This window comes from Helobdella robusta (genome assembly GCF_000326865.2).
Source record: "Helobdella robusta unplaced genomic scaffold HELROscaffold_91, whole genome shotgun sequence".
Taxonomy (NCBI): Eukaryota; Metazoa; Annelida; class Clitellata; order Rhynchobdellida; family Glossiphoniidae; genus Helobdella; species Helobdella robusta.
The window spans coordinates 368,157-385,739 of record NW_008705520.1 but is presented as its reverse complement, the minus strand read 5'-3'; the positions used below and the strand labels follow the sequence as shown (position 1 = coordinate 385,739).

Below are 17,583 nucleotides of genomic sequence, written 5' to 3'. Positions count from 1 at the left end.
TTTTTTGAAAGAAATACTTGTGGGTTTATTGACTTTATTTTTTGTTGTAATTTGGAAATATGTGGCTATGATCTTAAATTCTCATTCTCTTCCACAAGCGACTTAAAAATTAATTATCAAATTATAAAGCTTGTAGCAATGTTTTTAAATATTTTTAAATTTACAATTTTAATTTAAGATAATGCTTTAAGTTTACATAATTTTAGCAAAGGTTTTAAAAGTTGTGTTTAAAATAATTTTTGTCAAATTTAATATTGAAGTTTACTTTTAATAAACGTTTTTTATATAATGATCATTTGCACGCTTTCTCGGACGTTTTAATTTAAATAAACTTGTTTACGGTTATGACTTTTTTCTGTTGAGATTTTGTGATGTATCGCATGCAAACAACTTCTTCTTCAAATAAAATAATTAACAACTCAACCAAGAAGAAAAATAGCGGCTCTATAAAATTGCCTCCCATAATTGCTAGTAACACCAACAGCAATAGTTTAATAACTTCTAAAATTATTAATGATAGAAAGGGTAGGACCGATAGGAACACAAATTCCTCCAACAATGTAAAGCTCTCATTTAGTAAGATATCGAAAAATGAAGTGAGCGAAAATACGAGTATCGTAAGTGCAAACGATAAAGATGAGTGGAGAGGAAGTTGTGAGGAAAACGAAACAGAAGAAGCTGATGAGTGCGCGGAAGGATTGCTTGATTACGCGGACGATGTTTATGAAGATGTTATAAATTACGAGAATCAAATAGGTTCCGTTGAAAGTCTTGATGAAGAAGAGGCGTATGAAACAAAAGGTGAAAGAAAATCTAGTTATCACAAATTAGTCAGATGGTTGACAACTTCAATAGCAGCTGGAGATTACTCGGTAACTTCTAAAAGAAAGAAACGATTGATTTCTAGTGGTGTTAGTATGTCAAGCAGTCAAAATGATAGCAATGACTTTGCATCAAAATCATCAAAAATAGACAAAGATTCTCGCATTTCTCATCACTCCCAACCAGACTACCAATCATCATTATTTAGATCCAGAGAGAGCGAGAGTAAATTTATGCAGTTAGTGGACAATTCCAAATTTAGATTCGTTAAACCTGACAATGAATTTCTGCTTGCCGGAGCTGGAGAAGGCAGTGTAGACGAAGAAGACGACGAGGAAGAGGAAGAAACGTTTACGTTGAAATATAAATTATCCGAATCGGATTCTTTGAAAGATATAATTTCTGATGATGATGATGATGATATAAAAACCAAATTTTTTACTTTGAGCGCTAAAAAGAAAAATTTACTAGATGAGCATGACAGAGACGATGAAGAGCCAATAACGGAGGAACATGAACGAGAAGCAAAGCAAGAAAAAGGAAACTCGGCATATAAAGAAAATATGCTCTTAGAAGAAGATGAAAATGGAAATTTAATTCATTTTGAGGAAATAAGGTAAATCTCGAATGAAAATAATAACTAACTAAAAATGTTTATAAGTCTATTGGTGTTTTTGACGAAAACGTTGGAAGGAGTGATGTAATTTGTGTTATATTACAAATGTGCGTAAGTTTGTGTAATCCGTTCGCATACGAGTTTTTCGTTTTTTATTCAAATTAGGCTAAAAATATGATTCAAAACAGCATATCTATTTTATTTCAGTGATTCGTCTTTGAAGTAATGTAAACATTACAAATAAAGATTTGTTTAAATTTTGTTTACAAGGGCTAATTTAAAGACACGTGTGTTTGCGGATCGAACATGTGAAGACGAACCAAAAAACGGAGAACAAGCCAGGCGCAAAGCACGTGGTTTGAAGTTTAATCCAGCATTACTTTTATCCAACTATCGATTGAAAGATCTTTTCACGAGAGATGAAAATGGTTGGGCGCCAATTCACTACTGCGCTTTTCGCGGTTTTCGACAATGCATCAGCATAATACACAATGAAGTACCCGTTATGATAGAATATAGAACAAAAGATGATAGGCTTTTCACCACACCTTTTTTGCTAGCAGTTATGAGTTTGGATTTAGAAACAATAAAACTTTTCATAGCGTTAGTTCTTACTCATTACGTAAAGAAAAAAATTACTAAAGCGTCATTAAAATTATAAACAATGTGTTAATTTTTTTTAGCTTGGGTGCAAATCTTTCAGCTAGAGATGGCTTAGATCATGATGCCGTCCAATTATGCACGTATAAGCAAGCCATTACCTTAATAAAATTTTTCATTGAACTTGATGATCCTCGTTTAAAGGTTTGGAACATCTTGGTCAGATCTTTGGAATCTGAAAATGATTACGATGCCTTGGCGACGGCAAAAACTCTTCGCTTGTTAACCGATATTGAACCTCCGTGGACTGCAAGTTGTTACTGGAAACCGTTATACAGGAAAGGGATAACAAAATACATTACAATGGTTTTGAATGCAGATTTTTCCGTTGAAGTTAAGGTGTATTTAGACATAAATGTTTTTAAAATTTAACAATACATTTACTTGTAAATATTAATAGATTGAAAGCTTAGAAACAATTCTCCACATAATAGCACCGAATATGGTGAAAAAAGCGGCGGTTGAAAAACATGACATTCTACCTATTCTTATACAACTTTGTCTTCATGAAAATGCTGTCATAGCAGATTTAAGCGTTCAGTGCCTTATTTCCATTCTTAGCGTTGGTAAATATTTGGAGCAATGCATTAACACGAATCTACTAGGAATATTAATTAACTCTATGTCTAGAAAACGACAACCGTTAACTTTCAAAAACACACTCGATTTAATGGCATTACTGCTTTTTGGTCATTCAGATTTTCAGCATGAATTTAATCTTATCGAAAAAAGTTTTTTGCAAATTGTTGGCAGATTCAACAAAAACAAAAGCAAGATGGTCTCATTTTCTCTTGTGAGAGTCGTCGAGTAGGTTTTTGAACATTTAAAAAATTATACGATTATTAAATTTTTCCGATTCACTAAAAGATCTAAAAATAATTTTAACACGTGTTACTAGGGCTGCAATGAATAAACACACAGTTAATCAAAATAATTTTGCTAAATATGGTTTAGCCGATCACCTGGTTAAATTTACTAAACTTCGAAATAGAAAATTGATGGTTGCGACATTAGCAGCAATTAGAGCAATGTGTAAAAATAATCCTTACACTCAGAAAATTCTAATCAATGCGGACGCCGTTCCAGGAATAGTTCTTTTGTTAAAAAAAACTCGGTACCTGACAATACAAGAATTAACAGCTTCTACTCTTTGGACAATTGGTGGAAAGTCTTTTCAAAATTTGTGGAGAATTGCTGAAAGCATTGGAGTCAAGGTTGCAAATTTGAACAATTTCTTAAAATATTTATATATTTTTTTTAAAATATTTATTTATGACTGACGCTAACAAAAACTAAAATAGTTTTGTTATTCAAATCATGTGAAGGTTTTGGTTGAATTTGTGGAAAGTCATAGTGAAATTTTAGAGTTCATTGGTGCCGATGGCTTGGCCATTCTTAACAGCGCTCCGCTTGGAGTCCATGATGCGTTTAATGCATGTTCCGGAACTCAGGTGCTAACTAGGCTGATGGTTAGAACAACGGACAGGAGGACATTGCTGGCCACAATAAGAGCCATAAGACACAGCTGTTACAAGTCCGTAATCTCATTTTCAAATTCTAATCAACGTAGCTAATATATCATTAACAAAAGTTTGTCAGGCTCATATTAATAACTTAATTGTATAAGTTCTTGCGATATATAACTTTCAACAATTATCGTATCTATAAAATCTGTTTATAATAGATCGGCGCTTATTAAGCATCCAGGAAATCAAAAACTGGCTGTCGGTGATTACACAGTTCAAGGATGTGTCAATTTGTTGCTTGATATAATAAACAGTTGCAACTTTAAAGACCCAATTCTTATAAAGGCTGAATGTATCATGGCTCTTGGAAGCATGGCTTTAGGTTTGGAAAAAATTTTTTAGTTGCAGCCTTGTATATAGAATACACACATATGATTGTAACAAAAGTATTTATTAACGATTAATTATTATTATTATTATTATTATTATTGGTGGTTATAATAATTTGTTATATTGTTAAGTAATTCAAAGAACACTGAACAAATGTTTAAACACGATCTACTAGACTAGAAAATAGAATATAATCCAAAATCTAAACGCACTTAACATTAATCAAAATATATTACGACAAAATAATTTTGTGAAAATTTCATCCAAGTGGTTTAATTTCGTTCTTTTTTATTTCTGCTCACAAATTATTTTTAACCTAACAGTAAATACTGCTTCTCTGCAAGAGCTCTTGAACAACAAGAGTTTCAGTTTTTGTCTGGCAATAAATCTTTTGAAATATGAAGATGAAGATATCAGAGCACTGGGTGGTCAGACACTGGCGATAATGTGCTACAACATGACATCAACTCAATCTGAAATTGCAACATTCGGCGGAATTTATTATTGTGACTTTAAAAAATGGATGCTGGAAGCTAAAAGCGATTTGAATAAGTGTCATTTTGCTTTCCAGGTGGTTTTCATTTACAATTAATATTTGTTATTATTAACTAAATTTGTAAGCTGAGGATGTGATCAGATTTTTTAAATCAGCAAAATATTTTTAAAATAAAAAAGTTGATTTAAAAAACATTGGAACATTTTCAGCTTTTTACATTAGCTAGGGTGTTTCCCGATGCCAAGCCAGCTACCCCAGCCGCTGAAGGTTAATTTGCTTACGTTCTTAATTTAGTTTTTGCGCATTTGTTTTGTGTTTATGTCTGATACATGGCAACCTTGATATTTAACTATCTTATTTTGTAACTTTATGGCTCGTCCGTGTGTTTCTGTGAGCAGGTGTCTGGGCCCGCAAGATATGATATAAAAAAGCATAGATTGTAACTAAATTTTCATTCTTTTTTGTTTGTTTTTATAACTTCAGTGACGGATCTAGGAGCTGGGAGCTAGTGCCCCCCTCGTTGTGAGCAGTAATTGTATTAACATTCATTGTTTCAACCGAAAAAGCGCCGTTTTTGACAAAAAATGACGTGAAAAGCAAAAAAATGGTTGTCAGCGTCAGCCAAAAATAATGGTCCCTCTCATCAAAATATTTGACATTTAAACACATTGAAACATTTTTCAAAATTCCTCCAGTCAAGGTTTGAAAAATTTCCAAAATTTAGACCTTCTCCGAAGTTGTCTAATAGATCCGCCACTGCGTAACTCCATCGTAGTCTAAAGTTTATTGGACGCAATACTTTTAGATGAAAATTAACCTACACTATTGATTTAGTTTATTACCAGCAAAGATATTTTTGGTAATTTTATCAAGTTATAGAGCAGTAGTGACAAAAATTTTACAAAATCTAAAGTTTGATTTTTGACCATAATTTTCTCACGCTTGAATAAAATTTTAAATGAAGTTAAATTTCCAATAGACGCACCAACTTTAATAACAGGGATTATTCAGTTGTTTGAGTTTCTTAGTCTACCCAGCTCTGATGACTTCTACAAGCAAGAAAGCATAACGGCTGTTTTGTGTCAAGCTTGTAATTACATAGCCGCATTGTGTCACTCCAGGCCTGGTTTGAAATTTCATTCGTAAATGTTACGCATTAGTTTTTTTGTTTTATTGAGTTTTGTAATAATTGGTTGTTCAACCATGAACTAATTGTAATTATAGAAATAGTTTTCACAACGAGCAGGTGTTCCTGATTCTTTCATCGCCATCAAGACTTTGGAACACCTGTTTAATTTATTGACCAATTCGTTTGAACAGACCAGAGCATCAGCTGCCATCGCTTGTGGCTACCTCACTTTCCACCCTACAGCTAAGAGATGGCTGCTGCGAAAGTTAGTTTATAAAATATTTCAATTGTTTCCATCGAAGTATACAAAATTTCAGCATATTGTGAAATTTTTTGGTCGATTAAAACATTAAAAAGAGTTTGATTGAAACATATACTACGTACTAATATATTGATGAAAAAATGCATTATGTCAATGCAGGTTTCGGCAGGACACCTACCTCTTGGATGTGTTGCTCTTCTACACTCAGGACACAAAATGTAACTCTGTGCTTTTAGAGAATTGGAAATATTTGGAATACGTGGGACTGCCTCCTAAGGAGTTAGTTAACAATTGCAGATCATTTCACACGTTATCGTTATTCAAACTCTTAGCTTTATTTGGGCGCATAAAAATTGGTGGGATGTGTAATGTATTTTCTTCTATCTTCTTTCTTGCGCTTTTTCCTTTCAGGACATTAGTGACCATCGACCTCCACAAAACCCGATCTTTAACACTTTGTAGTAGTTGAAATGTGGTGATATTCAACAAGTGACCCAAGGACTTCACGAATGTGATTCGTTGTTGACCGCGATCTCTTTTCCCTGCAATCTTTTCAGTAGTTGTTAGATTAAATCTAGACATAATATTGAAATGTTATGTATAGCATATCATATTGCCTTTCACGAATAATTTTTTGTCGTCATTTTTGGTGACCACACAAGGCAAAATGGCCTTCTGACTTTTTTAAATAAAAGGTTCAAAAAATAATGTCAGAAGCGAGTCACATGAAAATTATATATATATATATTTTCAACTATTGTTAATATTACATATCATTTAGCAAATAATTTTGCATAAATTTTTTGAACCATTCAAAACTGCTTAATAAAGCATGCGTCGAACCCTGCAGAACTGTGTACAAACTGTATGTATAACATAAACATTTGACTTTGAACAGGTGTGTATATATTTCTGAATGTACGTGTGTATACATGTATATAGATATATATATTTGTAAAATTAGGTAAAAAATTTTCATTTATACAAATTTTATCAAATGCGATTGAAATATTATTATTATTATTATATTTTTTAATTAAATTTTTTATTTTTCTAATCAATTTTTTAAAATTATTATTAAAATTATATATTAAAATGCCAAGGTTCATTTAAAAAAAATTTATTAAATAGAACTAAAAATAATTACAAATAATATATTTTCATCTCTACTTCAGTTAAATTCCTGTTGGTATGTGTGTTGGTATTGGTACCACTCCTACATTCGTCCTTCTGTAACGTAAATCGCGATTTTTATTCATTCTCTGTTAATATCTTATAAAATACGGACTTCAACTATTTTCTCATGTAGGTCAAACAATTAATATTCATTTCATCAATCTATAAGTCAGTTTGATACTTCTTGCCAATCCAGAACCTCTGCCCATCCGCTCGCAAGAATTAAATTCCTTTTTTGAACTTCCTCTTCACCTTAATTTTGTTTAGTCAAATAGAACATTTAAATTATATGTATTATTTATAAAATTAGGGTTGAGACTGTCGTACAAACAATTATTAAAAAAGTCAATTATGAAAATATTAATAAGTAATAAATGTGTGTGTGTGTGTATGTGTGTGTGTGTGTGTAATTTAAATTTGATTCATATATCAAAGCCTTTTTTAAAAAATTTTTCTATTAACCTGCCGAACAGTTTGTCCAGGGGCATTCTTATTCGCCAACGTTTCGATCAGCTGTTGAGTGAGCCGCGCCCACACATCCTGACCGGAGTTGAAGACCCACACAGCGGTGTGGTTGGCACGTCAACTGTGGAGAAGGATGATTACGAAGATGAGTTGGTGTACACAGACGACCCCCCTCAAAGAAAAAAAGTTATTTCTTCTAAGTCTAAGGTGGGCTGCACTCTATCAGCTGAAGTCAGATTCTAAGAATTTGCCTCAATATATTACAATTTTTTTTAATCTCCAAAAAAACAAGCTTTATTCGTTGAATGGCGCACATGAGTAACAAATATAAACCGTTATCCTTCATTTTGTAACCAAAATAAATATACGGAAATATTTTTATCTCAGTTATAAAATAGAACGCTATAAATTGAATTCAATTGTAACTGTATCTGTAAATTATAACTGTAACTTATTTTTCAAAATTACTTTTTGTTATAGATCGACACCAGATTAACAGTCCTTCTGCACGAGCCACAACCAGTGAGTACTTTTACCAATACATTAGCTTAAATTTATTTCTTGGTCATGTTGTTTAGCATTGGGTCAGTTATTATAAAAATGACTTGTAATTCACTGAAGCACCGTTATTGCGAATGATGCAGATACCCTGCTTGGTTCGTTTGCACGAAGAACGCGCAAAAAAGCAACGGGATTTGGATGAACAAATGATGATGGAAAAAATAGAGAAGGCGCATGACCTGGAGGAGGAAGAAGAAGAGGAGGAAGTTGTCGATGGAAGTGATGATGGAGTTGTCGATGGAAGTGATGATGGAGTTGTCGATGGAGGTAATGATGGAGAAGGTGATGAAGATGGGGAAAGGGGGATAATATTTCTTCCAGTTGACAACGATGCAATAGAATAGAATAAGCAACAGCTGAATTATAGGTAACCAGATGATCAATACAATACAATAAACTTTACATTACATTTCTTCAATTAGTAATATTTTTTCAATTTATGTTTTGTTAGTTTATTGAAATAGAATTACGTTACATGGCATCTCTTGTTTATCTTTGTTTGGTTTGAACGCGTTTTCAATACTGAAAAAATCAATATTTTGATAAAATAAGAATGCTGTTCGCTTAGGCTATTCAGGCAAGACACGTTTGAAGCGTCCAAACCTGAGCCGCGATGTTAACAACACTAATTCAGATCATTAACTATTTAACTTTGTTGGTTTTTATTCTATTAAAAAATACAAAAATTTATTTGTTTTAATAAAAAAAATTTAAATATTCTTGCGCTTTTTACATTTACAATTTCAATTGACTCTCCATCACTTATTATTTTATTTTGATTTATGAAGAGTGACTATTAAGAATAATAATAATTAGATGAATATATTTTATATAATAAGAGTGGTAGCCAATAACGTCATAGCAACGTATTAATAACTTCTATCTACAACACTACAACACAGCCAACTGTATTAATTGCAGTGGTAAATTATGTCGAAAAAAGTGCTTGGTTATACAAATTCTTTATATAAACTGCAACAGGTGCTGAAGATGATTGAAAAATTGAAATAGGTTCTTTACACTAGAGAATGAATTGGAAAACCATATATTAGTCTAACTTTAATAAAATAAATATTGTCGACAAGAATTTGGTTAGAAATATTGAGAAATGTAATAACGCTAGAAATTTGGTTGATTTCATAAATTACTTCATTAATTACGTCTTTTACCAGTCACTCAAAACCTATATAAACGGACACAAAAAAACAAAACCCCTACTGAACACTGATGGTGACAAATGATTGTCAAAAAAAGCTTTTTTATGTTGGAATGTACATAAATATTTAAACAAAAATGCCAAAAATGAATAAAAATTTTGTTCTTGAACTGAACAAACATGGTAAAGAACTGAAACTCGTCATACGAAAACTTGAAAAACTCAATGGCAAATTGATCAACGCACGCAATGTTGTGATATTTTTAAACAACAGTATATCAGATAGTCTCTACTCATATATATATATATATATATATATATATATATATATATATATATATATATATATATATATATATATAATATATATATAAAAAGTGTTTAAGAAGTATAGTGAAGTTTGCCATTGTTTGTAAGCTGAATGAATCACGCCAGCGGCAAGCAGCAGGAAAAATTATTTACTGTGCACCTGCTGAAGCGAAACTTTTTGGAAAATGTTTGCAAATCAATTGAAGATATCGGCAAAATGTTTACAAAACCCATCTTAATGCAACAACAACAATTTCTTAAAATTATCTTCACAGAAATAAATGATCCGAGATTGGATTTAAAAAATTATTTAACAAAGCTTAGTGTTTTTTAGCTATTAAATTATTATCGGTCGAAATATGTTGTTCGTCCAATCCCGATCCTCGTACGAAGTAGTAATATGAATCAGTTAGAAAGTTTGTGGAATAAAATCACGTAAATATGGCAAGCGAACATTTCTGTAAAATAAAATTGCGATTACAAGGTTGGTTTTTACGTTAATAATATCTTTTTTTTCATTGGTTTAAAAAAATTTTGGATGAAACTGTTTTTCATTACAAAGTTTACCGCATAAAGTTATAAAGTTATTTTTACTAATAGAAAATGACGCACTCATTTTTAGAATAAAAATTAATTTACAATATTGCCAAATTTTATGGACCATTAAAATTTCACAGCCCATTTCCGAATAAAACGTTTTTTGGACCCGTTTAAGACTACGATGTTGATAAGCGTTGTTAAGCGGAATTATGATAAGACCCAGCAATCATGCAAAACTAATCATTAACTTATCTATTCATTAACTCGTGCCGCATTATCATTCATACAATCAACAACAAATTCCCTCCCAACAACAATCAATGGACTGTTTCCATCCTTCACAGCTCCAGAATTCGAAGAACGTATTGCGACCTTTCAAGAACTCCACCTGCCTGGTGACGTGCAGTTCGTCTGTCAACATCGATCGCAACCGGCCGCCCAAGTGAAGTGGTACAAAGATGACGTACCATTGGAGGGGCAGGATGATTGCAGGATGAACTTTTTAAACAATTTCGATTCTCAAAATAATGTAGCTGTGTCGAGGTCGGTTTCATTTTTATTAAGCCGTATTTGTTGGGTGTTTATCGACGTAGTTATGAGCAGCAAAGTAGAAATAGAGTTGTCAGGATTAAAATAAAAAAATTAGCAGACTTTTGTTAGTTATTAGTATTTACGTTTTATTAATAATTCTGGATTTTGACTTCAAATTGTATTACATTATCAGCTTTTGTAGTTTTTTTTTATAAGACCATTATTTTAGCAATAAAAAATAAAAATAAATTTCATTATAGATATAATTAATCAATTTTAAAACTTGGAAATAATAAATCATTATCATTTAAAAAATTATTAAATCAACAATAACAATCACAATCAAACTTAAATTTGAATTGAAAACGTTCTCACATTTGAACATCATTCACAAATCAGCTTGCTCATAAAAGCGGTTAAGAAAACCGATGAGGGGGCTTACCGGTGCACCCTGGAGAACAGGGAGGGCCTCGCATCAACTACAGGCTACTTATCGGTTCTTGATCCTCAGTGCAACATCACCGATGTTGAACCGTTTGATCTACAACACATTCAATCTCTTCTGCAAATGAAACAATCCACCGATAGTATTGTGTCACTACTGCAGCAACAAGAGGACAATAATACTGCTGGTTGCGGTAAATTATTATCACTTGATTCCAACAATGTTAAAACTTCTGACAAAATCATTTTGACGCTAGCAGCCGAAGTTATAAATGACAGTCATAACAATAACGAAGAAATTGGCGCTAACAACATTAACTCTTCAATAAGCGCACCAAACATAACGAATAATCTGACATTTGCTAGCGGTAGAAGAGAAGAAGCTCATTCCAAGAGCATTCCGACTGTTCTCACTATTTATAACGATTCTGATATTTCTTCGGTTTTCACTAACGCAACACACGCAAGCCAAAAATCTGCCCCCACTCTAAAAAGATTTCCGAAACGGTCAAATTCTTTAACATCTGCCAAGAAGAAAATTTCATTTGATGATGACTTTCAATTGAAGAAATGCCCAATCGCTGATAAGCGTCACGAGTATCGGGAGAGGTATGGATGTTACGGTGGGTGTAGCAGATATGCAGATGACAATACGTATGGTTGTTATGGCAGATACACTGCCTACAGGAGAGAGAGTGAGGAACTCATAACGGAAGCCAAGTCAATCATTGATGGAATAGTTGGTTAGTCAGTTACAATGTTCACTTTCATCTGATTATAAAAATTAATCAAACCAACATCGGTTAATTTAATTGAATATTTTAAAAAATGAAATAAATAAAATTTTAACAATGTGAAACATATGGATCTTTTTTACATTAATACTTACTAAATTAAATTACTGTGATCGATCACACCAACGTCATTTCAGGTTGCAAAGATATGGTGACGCTCAGCTCTGGTAAAATTAGTTCGACGTCCAACAACAACATCAACACATCAATTACTTCAGCGATGATTAATGATCGCGATAAAAATATTGGTGGCTCACCTCAGCAGCAAACTGTCGTCAACATATACACTGCCATCAAAGATTCAGAGAGCGATGTTTTTTCCCTTCGAAAGAATTTCAAGACAGTCGAAATTGCATCGAAACTTGAACGGTCAATTAGTGACGAAAAAAACCATCTATACGACTTCATTAAAACAAGAAGCACTTGTAACACTAATGGCAAGTATGATCTTGTTGAAAAAAAAACTGACAACCTTCCCGATAACTACACAAAAATCAACAAATCTGATAACATCTGCAACGCCAGTAGCAGTATTGAAAACGAAGATCTCGTCACAAAAAGCCATGACCAATGCGATAATGACGTCTGTGACCCTGATAATACAAAATGTCTTTCTATGAGGAGTGCCAATATCGCCTCGCCGTCGACGCTTTCTGATATGAACCATTGCAAGCACTTTTGTCTTGGTAGTGATGGTTTCGACAAGAATAATAAAACTAACGAGCTCATTTCTAAATTTTCTGACGTATTCACAAACAATCGTAATATTAATGCAAACAAACCAAATGTAAACAATAACATCAACAACGCTCCCCTAATTAGCAATATTTCGTTACCTAATGACCAGAAGAACAAAAACTTTCTTAGTGTGAAAAGTGAAAAAATATTCAATTCGAAAAACATCAATAAGATCCGTTTGAATTGCGCAAAAAGTGGTTTGAGTTGCGCAATGAACAAGGAAGCAGCACCTAAGGAATTTCTGCAAAACCAATACGCGGACAGCTATCTCGCAGGAAAACTGCAACAGCCTCAAACAGGGCACCGTACATTTGAGAGCCCCTACGATGAAAAGGAGGAAGATGCTGATGATGGTGATGGAGGTGTAAAAGATGCTGGTTTGTGTGCCGGAGACTGTGCCTATGATGACAGAAATACTTTAAATGAACCGTTAGTACATCCAAATTCATTCTCACTGAAATAGTTTATTATTTTTGTATCATAATTTTTTTATCTTGAGGTGCGCTAGCATTTTCCCGCATCGCACACACACCTCACCATTGAACTTAGAGCAAAACGAGACAAAAATCAATATTAATGTATATTAATGTAGCTTAAACAACTTTTTTTAATTCGCTTTTGAACGCGTAAAAAGACAATCCGGACAACCTGGACGAAATACAGAGCGTGAGACTCGAGGATGGATTTCAAAGCTTTGGTCCGACCGCTCTTTCTCGTACTTGTTTTTTTTTTCTTCATGACCTCGGAACGTGTTTGACTTTAGACATTTAATTTCAAAAAAACGACAAAGGTCTGGAAAAAATCCATTCAAACATTGGAAAAAATATTTTTCAGACCTTGTAAACAATGCGTTTTTAAATTATGTGTCGATGCAGTCTGATGAGACTCGATTGGGTTTCGAATCGCTCACAACTTCTTTGGAAGCACTTTTCTGAGTGAACATGACATGCCATTTTTGGATGAACACGACATGCAGTTTTTGGAGACATAAAACAAACCGATACTTTAACTTAACCAAAAATGAATGAATGTGAAAACCAATGTTTTTTGTACCTGCGTCCAAATATATGGAAATAAGTCTGATGTAACCTCACTGAGTAGAGTACTACGATTTGTTAATAAGTTAGTGTCTTCACATTCAGTATGTTATAAACGAATTCAGAACCATTGACAATTACATTACAACATTTCAACATTTTCAATTAATGCAACGTTTCTTCGAACATTAACTGAGGTTTGCACTGATTGAGTCTTGAAAAATTTTTTAAATAGAATGAGAAGTTTTCAAAGTTTGAATTTGAATTAATTAAAATTGTTAAAGACAAAAAATTTGCAAATATTTTTAATATGATCGTCAACACAACATCAACATAAACACACGCACGCATGTCACACCACGATTTGTTTTCATTAATCCGTAATTCAAACACTATCAAACGCAGAGAATGTAAAAACAAGCAAGGCATGAAACATGAAAAACAAGGGGGATGGTTATAGAAATTTATTTATTTTATTTTACTCCTACATTAAGTAGGAGTAAAATAAAATAAATTATGATTTAAAAAAATATCAGTTACATCAATTGGAGATAAAATAAATAATTAGTTTTTAACATGTAAATAATGTATGTATTCAAAAGCGGACTCGTAACAGCCAACACCAATGTTATAACTTCAAGGATCTCTATATTTCCAACACCAGTGTTGTAGCTTCCAACGATCGTCAAATGTTCGCTATTCCGTAGGCTCTAGGTTTCCGATAGATGAGCACAACTGCTTCAAACGCAAACTTTGTTGAACGTTTATTTGAATACCAAAAGTAATAGAAACACTGAACTAATCCAGTTAACTACATAAATTACATTTACGACTTTGCACCGAACTTTTCTGGAACCTGACTGCAAACTTTTTATTATCCAATTTGTTAAAATTAATTAGAAAATTGTTGGTGTTCATGGTGAAAAGTGCATGGGCCATATTTTTATTTTACTCATTTTCAGTGCTTACATAGGTATTTTCAAGATTTTACAATTCTACAATTGCACACACAAAGAATTGTAAAATCCTGAAAAATTCCTATATAGGCGCTGACGATAAGATGGCCCATATACGCCTCCTCATGGACACAAACGATTTTCTAATTAATTTTAACAAATTGGATATTAATTACAAAGTTACCGTTAGAAATCTTGAAAAGCTCAATCGTAAACTTTCAAAAACTAAAAATTCGGTAAATCTTATCAAATATTGCATATATATATATATATATATATAATATATATATATATATATATATATATATATATATATATATATATATATATATATATATAATATGCCGCATGTACTTCTATATTACAAACATTAATTTTAGATTATTCATTTGGAAAAATCATTACAAATTAATATAATTACTTTTTAAAATACACTAAATGCTTTTGATATTGATTTAGTTCCTTTGGTACATGAATGTGGTCATATTAGATTTTTAATCAACTTTTTCAGCCTGATTCAAAAACAACTTTCTAGCTTATTAGCATGATTTAATAAGAGCTGAAAATTATGTTGATTTAAAATACTTCAAGTGGTATTTTAAATGTTAAAAACAGACAATAATTATTTTAATCGTTTAGGCTGGCAACAGACGATCTACCCTCCTTACTAATGCAACTTCAGCAGGAGATTTTCTTGTCTCAGTCTTACAAACAGCAATTGCAACCTGAACAGTTAAATCATTATTTGCAACAGTTAAAAGTTCTCATTCATCAAAATGAAATTCAGTTAAAAAAACAACAACAGGAATTGCTCAATATTTCACAAAAATCGAACAAAAAACAAAATGAAATTGATGGCTGGGATGAAGACGTTGATGGTGATGTTGAAAACAATGAGGAGAAAAAGCTATTGTTAGAACAGTTGGAAATTAATTTAATTTATCAGCAACAACTCCAACAGCTGCAACAACATCTTGATTTAATGCAACTAAGTTTGTTACAAAATGAAAATAGAGAATCAATGACAACCTCCCCATCAAAACAACAGCTAACGCAACAACCTACGCAAAAAACACAGCAACCAAAATCCATGCAACACTTTAAGGTGACAAATAGAGGACAAATTGAAGAAAAATTTAAGGAATCGACAATGATTCAAAAATTCCAGCCTGTTGATACAATTCAACACCAGCAGCAGCAGCTACATTCAACAGAAAATTTTGCACAGATCAATCAGAGTAAACAACATCAGCAAGAATTTATGCGACAACAAAATAATCAAATTTTATATCAAAATCAAACACAAAACCAGCGAAAAAATCACGAGATTTTTCCCTTAGAACAAACAAAACAAGTTTTTCAACAAAATGAGCGAATGAATGAGGGCGGGAAATTGATGGACTCTGTTGACCAATTTGACCCGTCGAAACTTCAAAACATCTCTTTAGACAGCACACAATCAGCACGTGCTTCAAGTAACTCAGTTCAGTCCAAAGTGAAATTCGCAGATAGCAGCCAACTGTCAATCAATCGCTTTTCAAAGAATAAACAAATTTTTAACTTATTCAACGACAAACCGCTATTAAATTATAAAACTAAAATTACACCACAAAATCTAAAAATATTATCAAGCAACGAAATTCCGAAAACATTTTTAAGCGATGAAAATCCGAGACCACCATTTAACAATGAAAATCGAATACCACGATTTAAAATCGGTAGTTCACCAAACAAACAATTCGAGCGAAGAAATGAATTAGCCACCTTTAAAAAATCAAAAAATTCACTGCAGAAGAATAAACAATTCTCTAAATTCAAAAAGCACAAACTTGTTCACCGAAAAGGTTCTGATTCAACATCATCTGGTTGTAATTCAACCTTTCCACAGGTAAATGAACTAATGTATCAAAAAGCAAGTGATTCGAAGCCAAAAGATGTCAGTTTTCAACGAAAAACGCATGCTAAAATTCTGTCAAAAGGGGGAAAATTAAGTGGTGAAAAATTCGAAAAACATTCCCTACATTTTACGGAGGCAAATCCCATCACTCTTCGTCGCAGATCCGTTAAATATTCACGTTGTAAATATACAAAACATGATGAACCACAAAGAGCCAATTTGGTCTCTCGTAGCTCCTCGACAGCATTCAACGAAAGAAAGCCTGCACTTGATGAAGACTTATTCACCGATATGGAAACAACAGATATTGAAACGGTGGTTACGGGTAGGGATGCGATTAAGAATAACGAATTAAACTGGTCTGGAATTTTCATCGAAATGTTTCTTTATCCCAAAATGATGGTTGTTTTCTTTGTTTTGTTTGCAACAATATTCTTCGTTTACCTGGAAAGCAACCCATTATACGCTGTGATTTGTGTTGGCATTTTGTGGGCTATCATTTCTTACATTTCTCCAACTTACAATGACAACAATACAACAACCAATTAACCGACGGTCACAGTTGCTTATGTTTTTCCTTAAAACTAGATTTTTATTCCTGTTTTAAATAATAAATATTTTTTAAAATTGAATTTATTTTATTACATACAATGAAATTAATGAAATTATTTGTCATTAAGCTGTCTAGGTATAATAAAAATATGGTTAACATTATTCATTGCTTTATTTTTATATTTATATCTTTTAAGAATCCATTTCGACATTAATGCATGGTTCGATTCAAATTCATTTATTTAGGATAACAAATTTTATTTTGCTTATCTGGGTAATGACGAAAGTGATGGTTTTAAAATTGAATCCATGTGAAAATGTTACAGTGGTATATATATATATATATATATATATATATATATATATATATATATATATATATATATATGGGAAACGTATGAGGTTTTAGAAGACAATCTTTCGGGAAATTATATTTTATAGGGCATTATATTTTATAGGACTTGAAAAATCAGCCGGATGAAAATTCTAGGCTATGCCTCTATATTTTTTCAAAAAAAATATCACTTTAGTGACAATAACATATCAGTTCAAAAAATGAAACCATGCTTTTACTTTCAAGATTTTT

General features: G+C 32.2%; 2 protein-coding genes across 2 annotated transcripts; both read left to right on the top strand.

Moving 5' to 3' along the window:
* Nucleotides 1-371: 371 nt before the first annotated feature.
* On the top strand, nt 372-8,387 carry HELRODRAFT_182723 (hypothetical protein; the record flags this gene model as incomplete). Its single annotated transcript, XM_009033452.1, has 15 exons — nt 372-1,438; nt 1,709-2,041; nt 2,122-2,437; nt 2,499-2,905; nt 3,090-3,312; nt 3,424-3,632; nt 3,783-3,946; nt 4,278-4,525; nt 4,660-4,717; nt 5,451-5,576; nt 5,697-5,844; nt 6,001-6,211; nt 7,531-7,713; nt 7,963-8,004; nt 8,127-8,387. The coding sequence occupies 15 exons, from the start codon at nt 372-374 to the stop codon at nt 8,385-8,387; spliced, it is 3,996 nt and encodes a 1,331-aa protein (XP_009031700.1).
* Nucleotides 8,388-9,949: 1,562 nt separating this feature from the next.
* On the top strand, nt 9,950-16,994 carry HELRODRAFT_182722 (hypothetical protein; the record flags this gene model as incomplete). Its single annotated transcript, XM_009033451.1, has 7 exons — nt 9,950-9,992; nt 10,393-10,591; nt 10,979-11,766; nt 11,955-12,984; nt 13,998-14,045; nt 15,188-15,308; nt 15,510-16,994. 7 exons carry the CDS (start codon nt 9,950-9,952, stop codon nt 16,992-16,994), a joined length of 3,714 nt encoding a protein of 1,237 aa, XP_009031699.1.
* Nucleotides 16,995-17,583: the final 589 nt, after the last annotated feature.